A 14,508-nucleotide genomic window follows, 5' to 3' on the forward strand; every position below is an offset into this window, starting at 1 on the left:
ATAAGATAATATATATTATCTTATATAATAAGATTAATACTATAAAAATGTTTTCTTAGCTGTTGGATAGTTAATGAAGCAAAACAATACATGTTCAAAACAAATGGAGACATATGGTTCAATAGAAGCAGAAATCACAATGAAAATACTTTTCCAAAATTGAACAGAGAAAAGGCCAAAATAAATCAAATATCTTCTGTGTTTCCTTCACTAAAGAGCAAATAATATCCATGTTATTGTTAAAACGTTGTCGAAAAACTTTGGATGGGTAAATTCTGTGAATAATTTTATAAGAAACTTCTTTTACTTTATTAGTTATCATATATTTGGTAAAGTCCAAATCCTTTTCCAGTTAAAGTTGTGAATAAAGATGTTCCAATCAAATATCACATATGGAGTTGACACATCTTTCTGAAATAATGAGTGTTTATTTTCTTATATGTTTGTTGCTTTTTACAGGTTGAGTAAAAAGAGATTTGGAAAAATTTAAAGTTTGTTTGGAAAATTTTTTTAAAAGTCTTGGATTCTGTCCTATTAAACTTTTAAATTAAATAACTACTCCAGCATGTTGGGAACCAGGGTTTTTGGTTTCTTTGTGGGGGGGGGTTTCTGTCTGCCTGCTGCTTCCCCTTTTCATCCACTAGAGGGCGACTGGAGGCTGCACCTGTGGAGAGCGTGCCTGCTGACTCAGCCAGCACACCTGTGATCTATCAGCTAATCATCCTGGAGTATATGAGGAACTGACTGCCAACACCTCGACGCCTGAATGTTTGCCAGTTTTTGGTACTCTGAGCCATTCCGCACTACTTCTCTGTGTTTTCCCTCTGAAGTAGTGATGGTAAATGAGGCGTCGTATCGTTTCGACCCAAAGCAAAACTGTGTCCATTCTGTGTTGATACATGAAGCCGTTTTAAAGCCATCTATGGGTGACTTCTGAAAATGTCTAAGCTAATTTTCTCATGTACCCACATCAAATTTGATCCTTGACAGACAAGATTTACTGTTTCTTATCAAGTAAATGTTTAAGTTACTACTTTTGTAAATGTTCCAAATCTATTTTTATGAAATGGCTTTTAAATTGAACAACATTCTAGCCCAGGGGTCCTGAAATTCAGGCCTAGAGGGTTAGTTGATGTTTCCCCTTTCCAACACACTTGAATGAAATGGTTGAATCCTGAGTCGTCGGTTAAGTTTTCAGAGCCCTTCTATCAACCTCATTATTACTCAGATGTGTTGAAACAGACATACATCTAAAACCTGCAGATTCTGGCCCACGCAGAACAAGTGCCTTGTTGCTGAAAATGTGCTATATAAATAAAATGACCTTTACCCTCAAGGCCTGGAGTAAAGGTTCCCTGCTCTAAACTTTGAACATAACCAGATCAACATTTCCAAACATGTACACATGGAGGGGTTTATGTTTGCTCATGGCCTGTTGACACGTTTAGTTCAGTGGTGTATCTATTTTGGAAAAGATAATTGCTGTCAGGAGTTCTCAAGTCTAGTCCTGGAGGGTTACCATCTTTTAAAAGCATTCCTGCTCCAACATGTCTGGATCAAGTGAATGGCTTATTGGTAGACCTCTGCAGAGCTGAGAAGAAAGTCAGCCTTTTGACTTTAGAGCAGGAATGCATGTAAAAGTTGCATTCCATTTCGGATGGTAGCTAAAATGTGTGGAGAGGAACCACCTGACTCACATTTTCCTTAATTAACCATCTGCACAAGGTTTAATGAAAATTCAGTAGTAGGATGTTGGGTTAGGATCTTAAACTTAAGCTGAAAAACCTGAAAACTGATATAGTAGGACTCTAGATGAACATTTTAGATCGTAAATTAGGAAAAGAAAGGCCTAAAAAAATCAAGTGTTTTTTAATGTATTCTTCTCTTAAAGAGGGCATTATGGACTTACGATGTCTGTAGGTCTCAAACTCGCAAATCATGAAGCTTCAGCTGAAATTAGTTTTAACAACTAACAAATGTTCACCTGATTTATCACTTGTTGCAGTGGCATGTCTGTCTGATTCTGCAATCTAGGAGAGAGATATGCAACAGTCTTGATTTATAAATGATGCTTTATTTGTTTTTTACACAGGTTAGTTTTCTACATGACCTAAATGTCTACACGTAGCCAGTAATTTGCTAACAGGAGACACTTTATCTACTTGAGTCTTGAAGTCACATTGTCAATCATAACAATATTAAATTTTATATATTATTTATTTCCTTCTGTCCATTTCAACAAACAGGTTGACTTAGATTTTCATTAAGGAAAATTCTCTAATTTCAATCATGCTTGAAGTGATTTCCATAAATCCTCAGATAATCCATATCAGGATTCCAGAAACAAGAATCAAACATCCATCAACATGTATTAAACAATGAAATAGTGATTAAAGAACCACAGAAACAATGACCATTAAAATCAAGATACAGGATTCATTATTTTCGTATTACACATAAAAGCACTGAAACAGATCACTGCACAAAGTTTATCAGATTTTTCAAGTTAATTACAACACACATGCTGCAAGGGAGCTACACATCACCTCATTAGTTTTACAGTTAAAAATGTTTGACATAATTTATGCTTTATGTTGTGTTTCAGCAAAAATTCTCCATTAAATATTTCTAGTTTTAATACAAGGAAACATGTAATTCAGAGAGAAGGTACAACAGGGTGACTTCATGCTGTTGTCATGTTCTAGCAGCTGTCAACACAACAGGGCTGCAGGTTAGTTTCCTGAAACTGAACAGCCTCAGCTACATGCTGTCTTGGCAGATTGCATAAATATTTGATAGATTCCTCTTTATCTCTTACATAAAGTTGTTAATTCAAACGCTGGGTAAAGTTTTCAGGGAAAAGTCCTCTTTGTGCACCAACACCAAGGTTTGACCAGTCACTTTCTTTTATGCCTGTGAGCCAGCCTGCTTCCTGTAACACAAATATAATCAGATGAATGTTTAAATATTTCTTACTGCTTGTTTTCTTGCAGCTCTGGTTGCTCTTACTTGATCTTCCACTGAAGCAGTAGGCACCACCAAAACCACATCTCCTCTTTTCAGTTCAAGCTCATCTGAATTTGCAGCATCAAAATCATGCATGGTCTCCACCTGAAGCATGAAAGCAATATCTAAGTAATGACTTAAATCCCAAACAGGTAAAAACTGTAGCAGCTTTGTTTTACAAGACGTGCCTTGTACAGAAAGTCATCAGGAAATCCTGAGCCTCCGCCTGATGGACTCATGTGTTTGAGGCCGCGGCTTTGTGGCGCCGCCCCGTCGTCGCCGACAGCTGTAGGTGAGATGATGTCAGCATCTCGGTCATCGTCACCTTCGTTACTGGAGGCAGGTTCAATAACTACAGAGGGGATGGGCATCTTCTCCTGTACAGAAGTCAGAGTTCAGTTTCAGGTTTATTTATCCAAGGACAAAATAGGAACAGTATCAACCATGAAAATTCAAGTCTTCTTTAAACTCATTAGCTGGATTTATCCTGGTTATATTAATAGCTACAAGAATATTAAGATTAAACAAGAAAATGTTTGCGTGACAGGTGATGTTTCTAAATAGTGAATTATTATGTTAATAATTATGTTCCTTCTATTGATTTGGTCCTGAGCCGTGTCCAGTTGGGCTTACCGATGGAGCGGTCTCACCTCCAGATGATTTGGTCTCATCAGCCAGAGGAACCTGTTCAGACACTTCAGTTAAAATATTGCAATCAGATTCTATTTGTCTCATTAACAAATGAGCAGGACAGAGATTCTCAACTTCAAAATTACTGACAGATTGATTTCAGTGAAATAAAGGATAAAATTGATTTTAAAATGAGTAAATCTAATAAAACTGCTGGAAATTTCACTAATTCTCACTAAATTACTGACAAATAATCAGCATTGTTACTGATTTACTATAACTGTGAACCTTGATTTTAATCAAATTTTAAAATATTGGGCATCTCTCTCCATCTAACATGTTTGTAGTTAAAGAACGGGTTGCAACATCTGCAGGTGTCTTCTCACCAGTCCTGTTTAGTCCACTTTAATCAGACTAATTCGTTTGTCTAGAAAGCCCAATTCATTTGGGGAGTGTCATTGCAAATTTGAATTCCAAAATGGACTAAAAAAGCGAACTCTGAAAACCTCGGTCTCTGTCCTTCTGAAGTGAACTCTTAAAAGTTTGAAAGGCAGTGAGAATGCAACTGGACTGGAGACTGCTCTAAAAGCAGGAAGCAAACTACAGTGCAGGGCATTCTGGGTAATGTATTACTCTCTGCTCTGTGAGATGTGTCGGTTGCCATGACAACGGGTCTGTGTGCCGACACAGAGGAGAACAAGCAGAATATAAATGGTTTAAAGTTGTTTTCCTGTTTATCAGCTTATTTTCCCGTTGCTGTGGCGCTCTGCAACCAAACTAATCGCCTCGTTTGTTTGAACATAATCATCATATAGGATGACATATTTCATGTCTCGTATATAAAAAGTATATGAGTAATGGTTTGTTACATTTTGACAAACTAATTTTAACAGCAGCAAATATGTAATATTAAATTATTCACATATATATAAAGGAGCAATTTGTTTAGTCCTCTCTTGCATCTTGACAGGAACCCAAACTGTTTATAGATTTATTATCAAGTAAGAGTTTATATTTTACATTAAAAACAAAATCAGGAATGTCCTCAGCTTTAGTTTAAGCCATGTTTATAGAAATCGGGTAAGAAATAAAGGCGCTGCGATCATTTTGTGACGGATTCCTGCTCATCCTGCAGTGGAACAGCCTGGTTTAGTGGACAGACTCACCAAGGATTAATGGGGCCTGCAGGAGTGTCGCTAGCGTTAGCAGCTAACAGGCGACGTCCAAACCAGTAATGTATATCAATGGAGAAATCCTACAACCGCTAAAATCTGACACTGCTCCGTTTTTGTTTACTTTTTGTGAAGAAGGAAGTTGCGCTGCTCTTCTTCAGAGGTTTGGTGTCGATTTCTTCAGTAGTTCCTGGTGCAGCGCCACCAGAGGCGACGGGAGGAACATCTTTTCAGTTAGTTTTAGTCGTTTGACACAGTGCAGTGTGAATGCGAACTACAGTTCTGAAAATGTAAGAAATGTTGCAACTTTAGTCCCCAATCGAACCGAGTCTACTGGACTATCCGGTGTGAAAAGACCCTTAATGTCAGAACATATCTAGGCAGTAAAGATGTCATTCTTCATGGTTTTTGCCCATCAACTCCGAATATTTTCTAAATAAATTAAGACCTTTAAAGAGCTAATCCTTACTAGGTCAAACCCAAATGAAGTTCATTTACACCAATGGACCACAAACTGATTTTTTTGTTCATCTTTACTGAAAAAAATACAATTTATAGGAGCATTAATCTCTAAAACAGGCTGCAAGTTTTTGTTCACTGCTGGTTCTTGTTCTGCTGGAGGTTTCTTCCTGTTAGCGGGGAGTTTTTCTGTCCACTGTTGCTACATGCATACGCCATAGATATGAATATGTAAATGCCTCATTGAGCACTGAGTCCTACGTTATGTCACTGTCATTAAAAATGTGGCAATAGAGCAGGGGTGTCAAACTCAATTTCACCGAGGGCCACTTCAGCATATTGGCCCCCCTCAACGGGCCACATTGACAGTACAAATCAGGAGTGCCCAGGTCCAGTCCTCTAGACTGCAACTTTTAGATGCATCCCTGCTAAAACACACCCCAGACAAAAGGTTGACTTCCCTCATTAGCAGCAACTCAGTTCTGTAGACCTTTATAATGAGACAATGGTCCAGGTGTGTTAGAGAAGGAACGCATCTAAAGTTGCAGATGGTAGCTCTGGAAAACTAGACTTGGGCACCCCTAGCATAAAATGTATGAAAATACAATGTTAAAAATAAATTGAACACCTCATATTGTTAAATAACTCTTTGGAGCTTCTGGTTAGGAAGCGCATTCAAAACCTTTGGTTGAAATGGCGCGTTAAATTCAAGTCTCCATTACAGACCAGAGAAAACTAAAGAGAATGCAACGTTGTGTTAATCCATTTGAGGAGCCGGCAGTTTATCTGGAGGAAATAAATGACGATGCAAAAGTTAATTAGACTGTAACATGCGCAGTCCGCAGCTCAACCACTGCGGACGAGGCTCCGCCGCTGCGAAGAATTAAAAACCGCTGGAAGAAACTCATCCAGCGGATTTAACAAATGGAGCCTTCTGGGTGGAAGTTACCCAGGAGAGCGGCGCTCTGGAGGAGCTGCAGACGAAACATCATCTGTCCGTTTGGGAGAAGTGAAACCACGCAAAAAATAAAATAAAATAAAATAAAATAAAATAAAATAAAATCCCGGTAAAAGCTCACACCGGACCGCGCAGGGTAAAACACTCACAGAGTTCAGTTGATCTGTTTGGATCAGACAGATCCAACTGACTGATGAATTAGCGCAGATTTTACTGCAGATTTGAACTAGGAGGAAGTGCGTTCAGACCCCAGCGGCTGAAGTGATGCTAATTTAAGTGAAGTCGCTTAATTTAATTTATTAAAAGTTATTGGGGCCTCAGTCAGTGGTTTTTGTCATTACGGAGAAAAATGTAGATACATTTATCTGCTTCATCTGTGATGGGATCTGGATTCACAGTGAATACTAACTAAACCGCATAAAATGCGACTAAATAGCCGATGTTAATATGATTGTTATTTCACGGATAAAAATAGTACATGACCGATTTTTTTATGTTGTCGGTCAAGATAACGGATAACAAAAAAAAGTCTAGCGCCACCTGCCGCCCTGACACCAACTCACACATCTTCATTCACAGTCTTACTTGTAAATCGATTTTTCTTTTCTTGGACGTTTTGATGTTAGCTTGTTGATGTCTCAGTTTTATTCGCTGGGAAAATCAATAAGCAGCTTAAGGTGACTCTGCTGCTCTCTAGTGGCGAGAAGCCGTAATGTTGGCTGGTAACAATCGGAATGCATTATGGGAGATGTAGTTTGTAGTTAATTCGTGCTCAAAAACCTATTTTAAGTCAATCATGGGCCTATAAAACGCTGGGGGGCCACATAAAAAGACATGGTGGGCCACTTGAGTTTGACACATGTGCAATACAGCGATCGGAGCTCCATAATTCACATGTTGCTGGACTTGTTTCAACCGTTTCACATTACAAGCTGGATCCATTGGCATTACCATTCACAGGTAAGACAGAAAATAACATGATTTTATCAGCAGAATTTTCTGACTTTACGGTCAGAAAAATCGCTTCTTAAAGAAATATTTCTTATGTAACTAAATTGGCCTGAAGTAACTGCTGATTGGAATTTCCTTAGCTAACTTTTGTCACACTGTGTAGGTTTTCTAATGAGAAACTGCTGTTAGAAGGGAAGTGCGTTAAAGAGTGGAGGATTTTCAGGACAGGTCAGTGAGGATCTGAGCTGGAGCTGCTTTTATCGAGGCTGATGTTTCGCAGCTCAGCTTCACAATCTCGATGTTTAACTATAGAGATGCTACGAGTCAGAGACCCAAAGTCCTGAAAATACATTTCTTCAGAATGTGAAGGAATCAGAGGTGAATTTTCTATTACACTGTTAAGAAAATAAATTTAAAATACGCTAGTTTTTAGACTTGATTATATGTTCAAAATATTTGACAAAATTAGTGTTTTAAGTAAGAAAATCTGGTTCCAAATTATATTCATGGTTCAATCAGCGTAATCTCTTAAGCAGGATATTTCTATTGAAACATATTACACTAAGTTGAATTAAATAACTTAGCTTCTAGTTCTTTAAACACAGCTTGGAGTCACAGGCATTCACAGGGGGTCGTGGCTCTGTGTGACTTTAACCTTTTGACCACCTTCATAGGATTTAACAGCTGGTGTAAAACAGTCTGGTCTTGTCGCTGAACCAGTTTCCTCCCAGGTAGGTTTATAAAAAAACATCTGTCTCCACTCATAAGAAAATAACACTTCTTTGATCTAAAAAAAACAAAACCAGGTTTTTACTGGAACATAGTGAATTAGATTTAAATGAACTAGCTTAGGAAACTCCCCTGATTTGAATACAGCAGAGAAGGGAAACACGCCCTCCTTCAAAAGTATAGGACCCAGAACCTTAACTTCAGATCGCTCCGGGGTTACACCTGATGCTGTCTCCGGGGAACGGTGCGTCGGTGAAATGCTTCCCCATAAGTTTGTCTTGGTGTTTGTGGAGTAAGGTTGAATCGGTTGCTGGTTTGTAATTTTATTATGNATGTCTCAGTTTTATTCGCTGGAAAAATCAATAAGCAGCTTGAAGTGACTCTGCTGCTCTCTAGTGGCGAGAAGCCGTAATGTTGGCTGGTAACAATCGGAATGCATTATGGGAGATGTAGTTTGTAGTCAATTCGTGCTCAAAACCTATTTTAAATCAGTCATGGGCCTATAAAATGCTGAGGGGGGCCACTTGAGTTTGACACATGTGCAATGCAGCGATCGGAGCTCCATAATTCACATGTTGCTGGACTTGTTTCAACCGTTTCACATTACAAGCTTAAAGAAATATTTATGTAACTAAATTGGCCTGAAGGAACCGCTGATTGGAATTTCCTTAGCTAACTTTTGTCACACTGTGTAGGTTTTCTAATGAGAAACTGCCGTTAGAAGGGAAGTGTGTTAAAGAGTGGAGGATCGAGGGTGATGTTTCGCAGTTCAGCTTCACAATCTCGTTTAACTATAAAGATGCTATGAGTCAGAGACCCAAAGTCCTGAAAATACATTTCTTCAGAATGTGAAGGAATCAGAGGTGAATTTTCTATTACACTTGATTATTTGTTCAAAATATTTGACAGAATTAATAGTGTTTTAAGTAAGAAAATCTGGTTCCAAATTATATTCATGGTTCAATCAGCATAATCTCTTAAGTAGGATATTTCTATTGAAACATATTACACTTAAGTTGAATTAAATAACTTAGCTTCTAGTTCTTTAAACACAGCTAGTCTCTCTGTGGACTGAGCAGGAATTCACAGGGGGTCGTGGCTCTGTGTGACTTTAACCTTTTGACCACCTTCATAAGATTCAACAGCTGGTTTAAAAAAATCTGGTCTTGTCGCTGAACCAGTTTCCTCCCAGGTAGGTTAATAAAAAACATCTGTCTCCACTCATAAGAAAATGACGCTTCTTTGATCTAAAAAAAACAAAAACAGGTTTTTACTGGAACGTAGTGAATTAGATTTAAATGAACTAGCTAAGGACCCTCCCCGAATTTGAATACAGCAGAGAAGGGAAACACGCCCAAGCATAGGACCCAGAACATTAACTTCAGATCGCTCCGGGGTTACCCCTGATGCTGTCTGTGGGGAACGGTGCGTCGGTGAAATGCTTCCCCATAAGTTTGTCTTGGTGTTTGTGGAGTAAGGTTGAATCGGTTGCTGGTTTTTAATTTTATTATGAGTTATGTCACCTTCATTAGTTTGTTTGTCTAATAAATCTTATGATTGCACTTAGGGGGTTAGCGTTTGTCTTTGTCTTTTTTCCTGTTTTGGGATTTTTCCCTATTCTATTTGTCTCAGGTAAATTAATGTCTGTTTTAGTGTGTTTGAAGTGTCTGTGTTGTCGATGTGATTTTATACTTTTAAATGTTGGAATAAACTCTGAAAATGTATGGCGTGGAGTGTTGATTGTTATCTCTGTGTGGTTTTTGCTTCCATGCACGGCATCATTGAATCCAGGAGGACGAGAGAATACGAGTCAGAAGTTAATGATTTTATTCTCTTACAACTGTTGGAGAATTTGTCTTTTATCCTTGGCTTTAGCCTGTGTCCACCAATACAACTAAGAATTCACTGGACTGCTCCCAGTTTGACCAGCAGACTGAACCCTGCCTGGGCACCTTGTTCCCAGTATAACATAAATAAAAACATACATTTTTTTTTCTTTCACTTTTTGTGTATTTTTAAGTGAAATATTTCAATCTGAAATATTAGGGTATTAAGAAATTTTACATAATAAAATAAAAATAATTTAGTCTGATGTTCTACAACTTTATTTTTATATGTTTTAGTGATGTAAAGCACTTTCAACTGCCTTGTTGCTGAAATGTGCAATACAAATAAACTTGATTGAAATCTTTATCACACATCGTCTATGACATATTATGCTGTAATGAATATTTTTTTCCTGAAAAGTAAAAATTTGCATTTACAATATCTAAAAAATAAAAGGAAACTACACAATTGCATAATTTAAAGTGCCTTTGCATTTTAAAGACATGAAGAAAAAAACTTAAACATGTTTATGAATGTGTGTGTGTGTGTGTGTGTTTTCATCAACACCAACCCAGATAGTGAGAGAAGGTAATTCAATGCTGAAAAATGGCCAAAAAGGTTGACATTTGGTTAAAGTCAATGACTGACGGTGGATCAACCATCAATCGTCCAATTCTACCCAATTAACCAATGTTGAAAAGATTCACTGACTGTTGTTTTGTGGTCGAACCCTAATTATTGAAATGCCAACATCTGATCAACATCTGATCAATGTATAGTTTGTCGCACCCCTTCTCCTCCTTCAGCTCTGGATCAGAGCATTTCACTATCGATCAGGTTTATCACGTTTTAAATTCAGCTTTATATGTTGAGAACAGTGGGTTGTAATTCCTTTCTGTACATTTTCTTACTTATCTGTAAATATTACTGTTTGTGCATAATGTGTTGAGAAAAAAACATCTACAGTCACGACCAGCAGTCAGTGGTCCACCTCCCCCTTTTCACACTATGTGTTGAAAAACTTTTCAAATGTTTTTTATCGTCTTCCTTCCTTCCTCTTATCTTTTAGTTTTTCAGCTGCTGCTCAGCAGTTTGACCAAAAGCCGACTGACAAGGAATACAGCAAAACTGTCAAGAAGCAGCTTCATTATGCACCAGAACAGGAAGAAGGCATGAAGGAACCAAAGTGATGCCAACCAGAGTCAAACCTGAGTTACCCCAACTTATTCTGTTCCCCTGGTTCATACAGGAAAACACTACAAGTTTCCTGTACTTGTACATCCAATACAAAGCTGAACCTCATGTTCTTCATGGAAAATAGACTGTTGTTCTGACAGTTAAAAATGAGTCAAATATGTTTACAGATTTATGCCTATTTTCCTAAATAAAATGTATTGTTAATGCCATGTTGTCATTTTTTAAGTTTGTGTACACACATTTTTGGAAATATGTTAATGTAACATAATTTTGAATGACATATTCCCATCATCTGCCAACAATTCTGAGTCTTTAACACCAGTGAAGAGACTTTTAATGTAGACCTATCAGATTAAAAAATGGACATAAATCAATATTGATTCCTTAACTTTGATTCAATAAAAAGTAAACCCAAATGTGCATTTAGATCCACATTCAGATGGCTGAATCAACATTGATATCGTCAGTTATGTTTGAAACGTTGATTCAACAAGTGAGTCACTGACAGCTTTCAATATCGTTTCAATGTCAGGTTTCAATATGAATTCAATATTTCTGCCTCACCATATTTCAATGTTGATTCACTCATATTTTGCTATCCAGGAATCTAAAAACAACTTCTCAGAATCAGTTGTATCAAATGCCAACATTGTGCTCTTTATTCAGAAAACTAAAAAACAATCACATCAAAAAGTTAAAAATGTTCTTTAAAGCTTTCTTAGATTCCCAAATATGTTAGTGTGTATGTGTGTGTGAGAGAGAGAACGTGACAATGACAGGCATTAACTTAAAATACTTTGTAGCACGGTGCTTTATTAAGTTCGGTCCATTTACTTGTATTAGCTTACTGGCAGATGTGCCCCATTAAATATGGCGGACGCTGTGACGTTTGGCACCAACGGGCCGACTCACTCCTTGAGGCGTCTACGTATTCATGTTTATGACATGCCTAGTATGAGGGATTGCTGTAATGTTGACATCACAATGCAAGCGATTGTTGCCCCCTGCTGGTCAGTAGGAGTCGTACTGCAAGTCAACAACTCAATGCAATCTGCTGGGTTTAGTAAGAGAGAATTTTTTTAATCTACTTTGAATAATTAATTGAGCATTCTGCACTGTTTGATAAATGTGGTCAAATGTAATGCAAGTGTGGTTGAATTGAAACAATCTTTGCTTTGTAAAAGGCCTCGAGAAGACATTTGTTGTGAATAAATAAACAGAATTAAATTGAACAGGAAATGTTGAAAAGACTAATTAGTGAAAATTTAACAAGACATATAAAAAGTAATTGATTTAACAAACCTCAGCAGGCTCTGGCTTCTCCGGACTTCCAGCTTTAGCCTTTGGAGAGAAACACAACAAATGAAACACAAAACAATGAAAAGGCTAACAAGAGAAGGAACCATGTTGGAAGATCTAAATGTTCTGGTGAAGAATATCAACGCTGATGTTGCTGATCAAGAAGGAACCTTCACATTAACCTGGCCATTTAGGGAGACTTTAAAATGATGATGATGATGATCAGATTGATGATGATGATGATGATGATGATGATGATGATGATGGTATTAATCGGTTTTGGAGCATTTCTACTCACAGCTGGCTCTTCGTCCTGCTGATTCTCTGAAGGTTTGTCGTCCTCTTCATCATCAGTAGGAGCCTCATGTTCTTTGGCTTTACCAGCAGGAGGAGCTGGAGCTTCCTCCACGTTTGATTCCGGATGCTGCTGTTCAAAGTCTTCATCAGCAGGAAGAGATGGACTCGCACACTGTTCTCCAGCAGGGGGTGCTGTTCCCTCTTTGAATTCATTGGCTGTTTGTATCAGTGATGCTGCAGGAACTTCTTCTGTTGATTCACTCTCATTCTTCAGCAGAGAAACACTTTTTGAGCTCAAAGTGAGTTTAGTCACTCACTCTGCTACCTGAGGTTCCACAGAAATCAGCCCAACGATCCGAAGAAGTAACTTTTTCTAAGTTGACATGATTTAAAGACTTCTCCAGAATTAAATCTACTATCTTAAGTAAAACTTACACATCCACTAAAACAGTCTCTTCTAATTTTAACCTACAAAGGTTAAATGATGAAACAAGCTAATCTCTACCAACTGAAGCCTCATAACAAACACTTTTTTATATTTAAGGAAGAAAAGCTGTTTGTTTCAGAAACAAAAATAAACATTATTTTACAAATAAACACACTAATGTTGAGAAACTCACCATCTTATCAAAATCTGTAAAAAATGATGGAGCTGCAGCATCCTGAAGGTTGCATGAAACAAAAACAGAAAATAAGTTAATCATAAGCAGTAATTCTTAACATAAATCAGGGGTAAAGACTAAAGAGTGAAATGAGGACAGACTAACAAACACCAGGAAAGGAGGAAGAAGCTGATCTTTTATCTACTAGGATATTTTGATCTACATGCTGGTTGGGTGACAATCCTCTTTAAAAGTTACTTCTGTCAAGTACAAAGCTCACTATCTGATGTCTGTTGTCCTGAAGATAAAACATTGTGTGATCATAAAAAATCATGTTACTATTAATGTGGAGTAAGATAAAAAACATTTGGAAAAAATATTTAAAACTGTACAGAGTAATTAACACTGAAGTAATGAAAGTCTAGATATAATATACATTGAACACAGAGTTCAACAAGCAGAAATGATAAATATCTGAAACCTCTCCTTTGTTCATCACTTCACCATTGATTTAGTGACCTATAAAGGTCTATTAAATCAACAGTCTCCTAAATTAAACTTCAGAGATACTCAATGACAGTTTTTGGGGTATGAAGCTAGCTGAGGTTAAAAGATGGTTTGAATGTAAAATGGGTATGACGGTACCCAACAGAAGACTTTTAGAGACAGAAAATAGGATGAGAAGGAGCTCAGGCTGGGATCCTGGTTCTACAAATATTTGATTCAGTTCCTCAGTCTGTGAAAGGGTAAAAGAAAGGAGTGGACTTGTATTGACCTATTTACTACTGTACACTAGTCTACCATACTGGAGGAGGAAGAAGGAAGGTAAAGTACCTCTTCCTTTCCTGTATCTAGCTCTTGGTACAACTTTCCCAATCTCCGGTTTGCAGCCTCATCTTCGGACATATCTGAATTTTCTTGCTCTTTGTGATATCTGGGTTTGGTAACTTCTTTCTTTCCCTCTGCTGCAGTTCCACACATGTAGTTTGGGTAAGTGAGAGTAGAGTTGAAGCCATGTCTGTCACTATGAACCAAGGTGTTGGAAAATTGATCTTCAGTTCCTGAGGCAGCTGTTGGACAGCTGTTAGCAAAATGGTCTGAATTCTGCCCACATTCAGCAATTTCACCAACCACAACACTGCAGCTCCCTAAAGATCCAGCAAATCGGTCGAACCCAGCAACACCCTCATTGTCTTTAAGCTGGGTTTTAGGAAATGGTTCGGATCCAAATCCAACTCCACCCTGCGACTCTGCCAAAGGATCCGATTCAAACCCAACTCCACCCTGCGACTCTGCGAACGGATCCGATTCAAACCCAACTCCACCCTGCGACTCTACGAAAGGATCCGATTCAAACCCAACTCCACCCTGCGACTCTGCG

At 37.9% G+C, this 14,508-nt stretch overlaps 1 protein-coding gene across 1 annotated transcript; it reads right to left on the reverse strand.

Annotated features, from left to right (window-relative positions):
* Positions 1-2,054: 2,054 nt before the first annotated feature.
* LOC103132747 (amphiphysin-like) lies at positions 2,055-14,502 on the reverse strand. The gene is made up of 8 exons (XM_007544543.2): positions 13,962-14,502; positions 13,146-13,187; positions 12,527-12,793; positions 12,232-12,270; positions 3,640-3,690; positions 3,195-3,383; positions 3,010-3,111; positions 2,055-2,932 (listed from the first exon to the last, which is right to left on the reverse strand). Exons 1-8 carry the CDS (start codon positions 14,106-14,108, stop codon positions 2,828-2,830), a joined length of 942 nt encoding a protein of 313 aa, XP_007544605.1. The 5' UTR covers positions 14,109-14,502; the 3' UTR covers positions 2,055-2,827.
* Positions 14,503-14,508: the final 6 nt, after the last annotated feature.

This window comes from Poecilia formosa, unplaced genomic scaffold (genome assembly GCF_000485575.1).
Source record: "Poecilia formosa unplaced genomic scaffold, Poecilia_formosa-5.1.2 Scaffold1275, whole genome shotgun sequence".
NCBI classification, from domain to species: Eukaryota; Metazoa; Chordata; class Actinopteri; order Cyprinodontiformes; family Poeciliidae; genus Poecilia; species Poecilia formosa.